Source organism: Musa acuminata, chromosome BXJ2-9 (assembly GCF_036884655.1).
Source record: "Musa acuminata AAA Group cultivar baxijiao chromosome BXJ2-9, Cavendish_Baxijiao_AAA, whole genome shotgun sequence".
In the NCBI taxonomy this organism is placed as follows: domain Eukaryota; kingdom Viridiplantae; phylum Streptophyta; class Magnoliopsida; order Zingiberales; family Musaceae; genus Musa; species Musa acuminata.
The window spans coordinates 42,467,625-42,478,322 of NC_088346.1; the positions used below are offsets into that span (position 1 = coordinate 42,467,625).

Consider the following 10,698-nt stretch of genomic DNA (forward strand, 5'->3'; position numbering starts at 1 on the left):
CAGCTAATTTAAGTTTTAGAAAAAAGAAAACTTTTAAATACCTAATTTCTTTTTTTGTTATTCTAATGATTACTATACTCTTTCTTTCTCCCCCAATCCTCTTTTTCTAGTAATTTTTTTATTCTTTTCTTTTTTTGCCTTTTCATGGATGATCGAACACCACAATGCTTAGACAAACAATTTCTTTATGAAGTAGATTTAATATTAGAATTCACGTCCTGCATATGTAATAATATTATTCTGTCGCAATCAAGATAGATGCATAAAACAATTCCTAAATGAACCATTTTATCTTCTCTCAAGTAATTACTCTTTTTCTACTAAAATTTGGAGCATTTGATGGTGACAACTATAAGAAACTGTCAACAGCAAACAAATCAAAATGATCATCTCTCTCTTGATGATTATAAGAAACATTAATGTATATTTTGGCAACCATCAAGTATCTCACAAGCATTGACAAGTGAATTAAATCAGCTCCAGAATATGAGAAATTGGAGATATATATATCTAATAAAAGAAATAATATGTACACATGTAACAATAAATTCTTAAATCACGTTTAAGCTCAATTCCAATTTGAAATTGACTTGATGTCAAGTGGCATATTTCTGATGAACTGCACACCATCAGGAACTGGCCTTCCTGAAGAACACTACTTGTTGCACTAATTCACTGGAGTGTTTGAGATGAAGAAGTCTTTGGAAACTCTTGTGAAAGATTATGCTATCTGAGAAGAGACAACAGAGGCATACTTTGCATATTAGTCTTTGAAATCCTTGATAGTTTTGCAGGATCAGAATAGATTATTGTCCAACTTTTATCTGAACAAATATGGAACAGTAAATATACACTGAATGGGTAGCATTGGACGCAGAGAAGACGTACCTCATGTTTTGATTCACATATGGTTCATAATTCATTTTGTGAAGGGAAATCATGCACAAGATGATCGAACTAGTGACCTATTAATTTGACCATCCATGCGCTTCGATTCACATATGGTTCATAATTCATTATGTGAGGGAAAATCATGCACAAGATGATCGAACTAGCGACCTATTAATTTGACCATCCACGCGCCGCCTAAATAGAGACCCAACAGAGGACCTGCCAAGAGTATCTGTGTCAAGGGATCAGTTGAGGGTGTAAGCACAGCAGCCGCAACAACAGCACCGACCACAACATATCTCCAGATAGATAACATCTGGTCCCCGGACACCAAGCCAACCTGTCCTAGTAAAAGCTGTATAACTGGAACCTGAAAACACAAGGTTGTTAGAGGATGTGAATGGAAGCTGTCACAATCTTTCTTTTCCGAGACCAACGCATGATGATACTTCAGCACAAAGAGTGCTTATTCAGATGATCCTCATGAGAGTACCAAGCTCATATATGATGAACAATGTTCAAAAATCAAAGTAATATTTAGGCTGCTGAGAAATATGAAGCCCGTATACTATTAATGATAAAGCAAACAAATGACATTTTTACATTTAGGCTACGGAGCTGATTCAGTGAGAGAAACTAGTTCAGTGATGCTTATCCCACCCAAAAGGGAAACTAGTTCAGCAATCCAAGGATAAAATAAAAGAACATCAGGGAAGTCAACCATATTTACCAGATATTTCTGGCACATGCATCACTTTTCAGAAGAAATGGAAAAGTACGGGACATCTGGGTTGAACTTAGATTGTGAAACTGGATGCGTTTCCTTTTTTTTTACCTAATAATTTAGTTTGGGAGTGCAGTATACTGAGAGTCACAGGAGAGAATATGAGGAAAAGATGAACATAACTAAAGGCATGCTCTTGCTCTTCCATGAACAGTTAAATATGGGTTAAATGTAGTCAGGCATTTGACTCAGCAGATTTCAGATGAAGCAATTTTAATCCATAAACAGTTCATGCATCAAAGACAATATAGACTATACATTATCAATCAACATTACCTGGAAAGACAACCCTGTGCTGAACATAAGAATGAGAACAAACTCAAAGTATTGATCGATGGACCACAATGATTCCACAGCGCCTTCCGCATAGTTAACAAAGAAATTCAAGGCTGCAGGAGTGAGGATTGCATAGGAGAAGACAATACCGGCATAAAATAGCACTGAAGATCCCAGGACAATGGGGCCCAGGAATTTTCTCTCATCCTTTGTTAGACCAGGAAGAACAAAAGCTATAATTTCATAAAGAATAACAGGACTCCCTAGAAGAAGCCCACAGTAACCAGATACCTGTATACATCAAGATTCATCAGTTGAAGTTGGCACAATCATTAACCAGTCCAGCATCAAACAAGAATTTTTTTTTTTAAAATGGAAGTTGTATAAAAAAAACAAGAGGCAAAAGGTGAAACATAGAGAAGTGCTAAGCTACAGAAGGATTAGTTTTCAGCTAGGATTGCTGATTCAATTGTAATCACCGAGAAGAATGGGCTTTTGAAAATAACAGCTCTAAGCTTCACCAAACTATGGCTTTTAAAGGGAATAAGAAGCTGAGCTAACTTGGTCATACTGCCTAGGTCATTTGTAGAATCAACTTTGAAAGAGATGCACGACTAGCTAAGGAATGTTCATTTCAGTAGAAAACATGCATAACCATAATTATATAAAGTGACGTTTCATGGATAGAAAGTTTACCTTAAGAGTTGTAAAGAAAAATTCTCCAGGAGACAGTTGCAGAAAACGAACTCCCTGGGAACTAACAGGAGCTTCAAGGAGTATAATCAAATCCTTGGAAAAAGCAAAGCAGCCTAAGATAGCAGCTCCCACAGCCAAAACTGAGACAAATATTCTTTGGCGAAGCTCTTCCAAATGATCAAATATGCTCATCTCTTTGTCATCTGGAAGAAGCTCTTTACTGGGATAGAGAAAATTATACAGAGAGCTTTGCTCATTATCCTGCTTGATACTTTGCAATGGATCTTCATTTATGTTTTCAGCTGCACCAAAAATTCAGCAACTTTTTCAGGTAATAATTCATGGAAGTTCTGTTTGACTATGTTTACTCAGTGATCTTCTGCAGTTCTGTTTAACTATGTTACCATGCACTACAAGTGACAGATGCTCAAACTATCTTGAGACGTGATCATGATGGATAGATAATGCTGTAAAAACTTAAAATTGTATATGCACTCTACAAGTCGTCTGTATTGTATTAATCACATCAACCAAAGGCTACCGAGTATATCATTTCAAAAGATGCTGACTTCCCTTACTGGGTCCACCTTCGTTATCACAATTAAATGAATCAATTCTTGCTGAGCTTAGTTTTCCCTTATATTCACAAACCTCTGCCTTTTCTATATTTGAAGCCACCCTACTAGCTATCTTACCATGCTTAATGTACCAGACAACATTAATGACAAAAAATGTAGCTCTGCCAAGCTGTTGTATGTCAAGCCATGCTACAACAAGTCGATAGCATAACAAAGACCAATTGCAAAACATGGACCTAACTAATTATCAATAATCTAGGGAATATTATGCCATGGAATGGAATTGCATGATACAGTAAACAATGTCATATGTTAAACAAAAGAGCACCATCAGACATATGTTATCTTCCTAATTCAATTTTCCAAGAAACTTCAATGAAAGCTTAATCCAAAAACTTCCAAAAGAGAGAATAATATCTAACCAAATAAAGTAAAATGGTTTTGTCATGGAAAAATGTTGTTTATCATATTATTCAATGGCAAAGCTACAGATCTTGCTTCCCAAAATTATCTTCAACCACAACAAACAATTTTCATCCTGATTGTAGATATCTTTTTATCACCTTCGTATACCTGATGACGAGCCCTATGATAAAATTCAAACAGTACATTCTTCAACCACATGAAATGAGACAAACTAGTACCACAAACAGAACAAAGGAATGTTTTCAACTCCAACGATGGATGCACTTGCTATGTGACAACTCAGAAAATTGCTCTTTTAAGTTCTTAGATTTTAGCACTAGGAACTGAAGAGAGCATAACTAAATAGATAAAGTATAGGAACTGAAGAGAGTGGTTTCAACTCCTAGTAGACAGAAATTTTGGTCCACAACTAGCTCAGTTCCAGAAATTCAATGGAAACTTATTCACCACATGCTTCTTAGGTGTTTTATGTGCTTAATCAAAGATTTTGCTTCACTGCACTAGTTTATTGACTTTCTTTATGTATTCCATCCTTGTCTTCTAGTAGCTTCTTGTCGGCAGTTTCCTTTTGCAATCTGACAGTCTACGACCAACCTACCAAAATCTGTTGGCTAAAACATTCCTTTCACCAAAATCCTGTGCTTCAAACTTTAAAGAAGATTGAATAGAAGCAAGATAATGATCCACTCAAGAACAGTTCTTCATGCAAACAAAGACTCTAATTCAATGGCATTCACTTGTTTTATAAACCAAGGGTTCACATAATTTTTTGACAAATCAACAGAAGAGAAACAGTGGAAGCATATTAAGCACTCCTATGATGCATCTGGTGAACTTAATTAATAAACATCATTTTGAAAGACTGATATAGGCTTCTCCATGAACATCTCCACTCATGGTTTTACATGAAAAATCATAAACTAGTGAAAATCCAACTTTGATATTGGAACAAGCAATATGCCGAATTGCAGAACTTAACATTTATTTACCATTCTGGAAAATCTGTACTTATAAATACCAACAATAATGGTGCATACTTCCATAATCTTTACATCTCTTATCATCTTTCTCATTCCCAAACTAAATTAACTCGCGTAAAAATACCATGAACCAAATCTAATTAACAACTAAAAGATGCAAATTTGCAAAATTACTATGAAGCAGAACCTAATGATTAATAAATCCACACAAACTCGTGCAAGAATTTAAAAGGAAAGGGAGCTGTAATTACAATCATAGAAACAAAAAAGAAGCGAATTTGATAGCAATTCATGTTGGAATCAAAGGACTGGATAAATGAAAGAAAGAAAGATGAGACGGATCGTACTGAGTGTTTCTTCGACCGGAGAGCCGACGATGCCACTTGGGAGCTGCGGCGGCGGCTCCTGCTGTTCCTGCCCCTGCGGAGCGTCGTCTTGGAGGAGAGCGGAGCAGAGGAGGCGATGCTTGCGGAAGGGCTTCAAGAGGGCATCCAAAGCCGAGATAGACGGGGAAGCGACGATTCGCGCGTTGTCGCCACGGTAGTTGGGGGCACGGATGCGGTGCCGAGGACAGCAAGGGAGCTGCGAACAGGGTGGAAGGAGAAGAGCCATGCTTCCCATCTCTCTCTCTCTCTCTCTCTCTGAGCCGATATTTTTGTTTTCTTTTTGGGAAACAATTATTGTGGCTCCCACACTCTTCTTTTGGGTAATTTTGTTTTTGTTTTCTGTTTATTTCCTCCTTTTATGCTGTGTCTGTTTTTTCTTTGTTTTTGTTATCATTTTCGCCCACGGTCCAAAACTTTATGTTGCCGGTTTGTGTCCACAGGAATAAAGCACGTGCAATGCACGCCCCGTGTAGTGTACGTGCTCGCTTCTGTTTCCCAAGACCCGAGTGCAGTCACAACAGATGTTTTCGCGCACATCAAAACGGACAACATCCCTTTTGTCCGCTCGATGTTCGCCACGGCTTCCTGCATCAGTAGTCGCGTCCTAAGTCGTACCTTCCGGACTCTCAAAGACTCAATTTAAGCAGAGAGAGAGTTCTACGCAAATGTCGTATAATTTTGTCGCTGGTTTTCCCGCCATTTGGTTGATCGCAGTGTCCGCCATGGCCGTCGAGAAAGCCCTAATTCTCCTCCGAGCCAGGCTCTGCGACCCAACCTACGTCCACGCCGCCTTCAAATCCTGCCCTCAGAGCAATTACAGGTGCCATTCGCCACCATATCTTCCAGTCGAAACCCTACCTTTTCTCTTTCCGGTTCTTAATTTGATGGATTTTCCGGTGTGCCCCGTCGTTCGTTTCTCGATTTCTATCTAAAGATGTTGTATTTATACATCCCCAGCAAGTTGAAGCTCCTCATTGCCAGCTCCATGGCCGATGCCTACAACAACTCTGCCCTTCTTCTCGGTCCCCGGGGATCTGGAAAAATTGCGGTAAGGCCTTCTCGAAAGACCAACTTTTCGATAATTCAATGCAATTGTCATTTGGGTGGCGCGTTTTTACGTTTTCCTTGTTGTTTTTTAGGTAGTTGATTTGGTTCTTGAAGACTTGAAGGCCGAACACCCCGACACGATTTCTGTGGTACAGTATTTTTCCTTAAAATGTTTTCCATTGCTCTTTTGTTGTCTTAAATTTTTGTGACCTAAACTACGTTTCTATATCTGATACTGTGTCCTTGTCAACACAAGATGATTATTCTATGAATATTGACCATTTGCATTTCAGATCAGATTAAGTGGGCTTTTGCATCATGATGACAATTGCGCACATAAGGTGAGATCCTTACCACGCTTGCTTTTTACTTGAGCTTCGTTTACTATTATGATTTTTACAATTTATCTGTGGTATTACATGTTCCTCTCTCTGACCTATGTGGGTTTTTTGGTTTAAGCGGATAGCACCCTTGATCAATCCAGCAAGTGTACTTTCTGTTGGTATGGATTTAACAAACGAATATGGAAAGGAAATGGCTATTATGTCTTTGAGAATTCCTCTCATTAACTTAAAATAGGTGCATAGGTTAATTTGTGGAGAAGTCTAAGTGGCTTTTGTAAAACTCACCTTCTTTGTTTTATTTTTGTTCTAAAAATCTAAAGCAAAATAAAGCAAGTTGAAAAACTAAATTAGAAATGTTTTGGGTAACTAAATTATAAATATTTTGGGTTTCTGACCTAATCTTGATACTGGAAACAGGAACAAAGCTTTCAATTTTTGTTTTGAGTCAATGATCCAGTTTGGTGTTATTAATAACCTACATCACTTTTTTTTAATTTTCTAATTATAAGTCATTGAATCTTTGTTTCTCCAAGATTTAAGCTTTGGGATGGTCAAATGTACCTTGAAATATTTCTTTGCTGGAATGCAACTTACGGTGTTAAAAGTCTGCATTGATATCCATACTAAACTTCTATTCTTGATCTTGTGGATAATATTTGTGTCTTTTCCTTGAGAATTACCTAAAACATTTTGTTTATGACTTTTATGAGGCACTTCTATTGTTTTAGGAAATTGCTAGGCAATTATGCTTGGAACACCAATTACTGTTCTCTAAAATGGTAAGGCTTCTCTTTATATTTCTTTCCAGGATTATAAATGATCTGACATGCTATATAATAACACAATGATATGAACTTTAGAACTCATATTATGTTCCCTAGGCCTCATCTGATGATAACTCCCAGTTCATGATTGACATGATGCGGTAAGTGTCATTTTTTTATGAGTCTCACACAAGTACTAAGCATGCTCAATGATGTTTGACTGTCTCTTTGTTATTTGAATATTATTTTGTTGCCAGGGAGTGTGGATTAGCTCATAAATCAATTGTTTTTGTGCTGGATGAGTTTGATATTTTTGCTCAGGTATACATGTGGGTTTTCATGTCAATTCTTTCTTTTCATCTTTCTTAGCTCAGGATTAAATGCTCCCTCCATCTTATGGTACACCTTTTAGCTAATTATGATGTCAGAGTCTCAAAGCAACATAATTCAACTCATTCTTGCATTTGCAGGGTAAGCAACGATTACTTTATAGTTTGCTAGATGCAATGCAAACTCTGACTTCGCAGGCTGTAGTCATTGGTGTGAGTTGTCGATTGGTATGTAGCTTTAACATTTCTTCTCTCTGCTTTCTATTCATAGTCATGCATTTGCTACTGCCATGCAATAGACAAGTACACTACTTAAGGTATTTTCATTTTTCCTCTTGATGTCACCTTATCTGTTTGAAGGGCTACTTTGCTTAAAATTGTCCCTACTTCGACTATTTCCATGAAAGAATTGTGATGATAAAAAACTCAAGTGGCAGTTCAAGTTTATAACAACTTATAGTTATATTTGTATCACTAAGCTATTAGATCATTTATTTTTCAGGATGCAGACCAACTTCTTGAAAAAAGAGTTCGATCTAGGTTCTCCCACCGGAAGCTACTTTTTGTTCCTCCTTCAAGAGAAGAAATAAAAAGGTGATCCTTTATATCCTCCTACATCCTGCATCATATGCAATATTATGCAGATATTTCTTGTGGAGCAACTTCTTTTGAATCTTGATCCTTTGTTTTCTAAATTTGGCATGCAGATTGCTGGAATATATACTATACCTGCCACAAGATTCAGGTCTCCCTTCTAAATATATTACAGAATTCAACTCAAGGGTTCAAGTATCCTTCTGTTCATCTCATATAGACACTTACAATGGTATTTGTGTTGCGTATTGGAGGAACATTAGTTTTTGTATAAATCTGATGTATATTACTTGTCTTAACTAGATATTCTGCTAACTTGAGTTACAAGGACTAGGCCTGTCAAATCTTATGTGGCAATTCAAATCTATCAAATCTCTTGATGGGGAATTAAAGAGGCATCATGGTAGTAGTGAATAACTTGAATTTACTTTGTAACATCCTAGATTAAACTCATTCAACATATATCTCATGTAAAATCCTCAAGCATAAAGATATTTTCATAGCTAATCTAACTTGTTGGATCCAGAGTATAGATTGTGCATGAATATGTTTCCTTTTAAAATAGCTATGTTTATGAAATTGTAATTTTGGTATATAAAACCTTGACTTTGCCTCAGAATATTCTAAATGACAAAAATTTCGACAAAATCCTCGATTCCCTCTTGGATGTTGATGGAACAGTCAGCAACTTGGTGCAGTTTCTGTAAGTTTTTCTATCACCCTCTTTTTTAATCATCAGTACACCATGGTATTTTCTTTCAAGTATTTCATTCATCCTGCGACAAACATGCTTCAGATTTCGGGCTGTGTCTTTCATTAATTTGGAGTCTGGTTTGCTATCACTGGATAACTTCAAGAATGCACAGATCTGCAACCAGAGGCAACCAAAGACTGACAGCCTGCATGGTTAGTCACTCATGTTTCATATATAGGTCAATTACCTTGGATTCTCCTGTTATGATTATTGTGGTTAATCTGGCCGTGGGTACATGTGGTGTGTGTGGCCTGGCAGATTTGAAAGAAAACCAAACTAAAAAGGGAACAAGAGAACTGAATCAAAATTATGTAGTTCAGTTGGTTTTTCATTTAATTTGTTATATTATAATTTAAAGATAGACAGCTACACTTTGCTGATTTTTTTACACATGCACGCACAGAGAGCTGGGTAGTCTTTAGGGATTATGACATTGTTGGAAATATCTTATTAAGCAGGTCTAGGTTTAGGATTATGAATGACGCCTTTATTTTAAACATGGTTAAACAGATGTCTCAATTCTGGAGCTATACATTCTAGTGTGCATGAACAGATTGGAGAGAAAAGAGCAGGACTTATACAACTTCAATTCTGTGATGAAAGGTAAAAATACAATGTTCTTTCTATTTTATGGTCGATTCTGTAAATGAAATGCTGAAATGGATAACTTCTTTTCTAGAGTATAAAGCTATTCATGACGCCTATAAGACCTCTGACAGTTATGAACTCAGTGTGTGCCTGAGGGTAGGTATAATCTTTTAAGCGTACAAGATGATAGTTCTGGAGGCATATCTTAACCTTATCTGACTTGCATGCTGTAGGCTTTTGAACATCTTTTAGAACGAGAATTGATCAGTTTTGTTGAATACAAGGGACGGAACCTCTCTATAGAATTTCGACCGGTGAAGCTTTTGATTTCGCCTCGCGAACTTTATCTGGGTTTGAAGTCAAACTCTTCATGCCCTGTAAGTTACTTTGTCGTTACACACCCTTGTGGATGTTGGCATCATACTACGTTTTTCTAGATTTAAAACATGATTCAGTGGTTTCTGATGACCAATCTTATCCCAGTAATTCATGTTTCCTGCAACGGAGTATGGCTTTTAGTTATATGCCTTTTGTATTATATTTTGGATGTAGCAACATAACTTTGTTTTCCGTACTAGGCTATCCTTCAAAAATTGTTCGATCATGAAAGCTTCAAATAGCAGGATGACGGTCTTATCATTCAGTTTTGTGCTGCTGCTTCACTGGAAGATCGACTCTTCTTTGTTTATAATGGTGTTGTATCAGATTGGAAAGACCGTTGCAGAACCAATCAAGGTGCCATTTTTGCTGAGAACTTTAAGAATGGGCCACCATGAGTGTGTGACATGTCTTTATTCATATATGACAAAATCAGTTGCTATTCGAATTACAAAGAACCAAGATGTCGTTTTTGATAGAGAGAGTTGATGCCTGCAAACTTCTGAACCTCGAGAAATCGTGTATGTTGCTTTGCTTTTCTTAATGAAATCAAAATACAGTGAACATACATGATACTACCACTAAATGCATAATTCTCCCTTCTCAGACTTTTTGAGTTTTCTATTTGCAGTTGCTGTAACTAATGTTTTCTTACACATTGGCTACTTCTAATGATGTCGAAGAAAGTCTTACGGCAGCTCTAAGATAGCCTATAAAGAAGTGTTTGTTTTTGAAGAATTGTGAGATATTAAACGTTAGCATCAGTACAGAACACTCTTCTGGTGATTGCAATTTTTAGGAGGAAAAAGTTCTGCATACAACAACAAACAACTGGTAATAAAATTGTCCAAGAATTTTTCACTATTTTTGGCAAGCAATTCTG

At 36.8% G+C, this 10,698-nt stretch overlaps 2 protein-coding genes across 3 annotated transcripts; one reads left to right on the top strand and one right to left on the bottom strand.

Moving 5' to 3' along the window:
* Positions 1-487: 487 nt before the first annotated feature.
* Positions 488-5,284, bottom strand: LOC103998628 (sec-independent protein translocase protein TATC, chloroplastic). Of its 2 annotated transcripts, XR_010491399.1 has the most exons (5): positions 4,979-5,284; positions 2,648-2,949; positions 1,952-2,242; positions 889-1,261; positions 488-730 (listed from the first exon to the last, which is right to left on the bottom strand). XR_010491399.1 is itself a non-coding variant. In XM_009420148.3 (4 exons), exons 1-4 carry the CDS (start codon positions 5,250-5,252, stop codon positions 1,052-1,054), a joined length of 1,077 nt encoding a protein of 358 aa, XP_009418423.2. In that variant the 5' UTR covers positions 5,253-5,284; the 3' UTR covers positions 488-1,051. The 2 variants fall into 2 exon arrangements, 1 of the variants encoding a protein (XP_009418423.2); XM_009420148.3 differs by having other exon boundaries at positions 488-1,261.
* Positions 5,285-5,655: 371 nt separating this feature from the next.
* On the top strand, positions 5,656-10,208 carry LOC135621932 (origin of replication complex subunit 4-like). The gene is made up of 16 exons (XM_065123561.1): positions 5,656-5,837; positions 5,975-6,065; positions 6,157-6,213; positions 6,358-6,405; positions 7,137-7,187; positions 7,290-7,333; positions 7,430-7,493; positions 7,643-7,729; positions 8,004-8,095; positions 8,209-8,290; positions 8,713-8,798; positions 8,892-9,001; positions 9,360-9,452; positions 9,529-9,593; positions 9,671-9,814; positions 10,016-10,208. Exons 1-16 carry the CDS (start codon positions 5,683-5,685, stop codon positions 10,055-10,057), a joined length of 1,311 nt encoding a protein of 436 aa, XP_064979633.1. The 5' UTR covers positions 5,656-5,682; the 3' UTR covers positions 10,058-10,208.
* The last annotated feature ends 490 nt before the right edge of the window (positions 10,209-10,698 follow it).

Bases quoted from the DNA above. Each gene is read 5' to 3' on its own strand.
- LOC103998628 (XM_009420148.3), bottom strand. From the start codon at position 5,252: ATGGGAAGCATGGCTCTTCTCCTTCCACCCTGTTCGCAGCTCCCTTGC. The intron at 2,950-4,978 runs GTACGATCCGTC...TTTTTGGTGCAG, and splicing joins TCCGGTCGAAGAAACACTCA to CTGAAAACATAAATGAAGAT. The intron at 2,243-2,647 runs GTAAACTTTCTA...TGATGTATACAG, and splicing joins TTTTCTTTACAACTCTTAAG to GTATCTGGTTACTGTGGGCT.
- LOC135621932 (XM_065123561.1), top strand. From the start codon at position 5,683: ATGTCGTATAATTTTGTCGCTGGTTTTCCCGCCATTTGGTTGATCGCA. The intron at 7,188-7,289 runs GTAAGGCTTCTC...TATGTTCCCTAG, and splicing joins AATTACTGTTCTCTAAAATG to GCCTCATCTGATGATAACTC. The intron at 8,291-8,712 runs GTATCCTTCTGT...ACTTTGCCTCAG, and splicing joins AATTCAACTCAAGGGTTCAA to AATATTCTAAATGACAAAAA.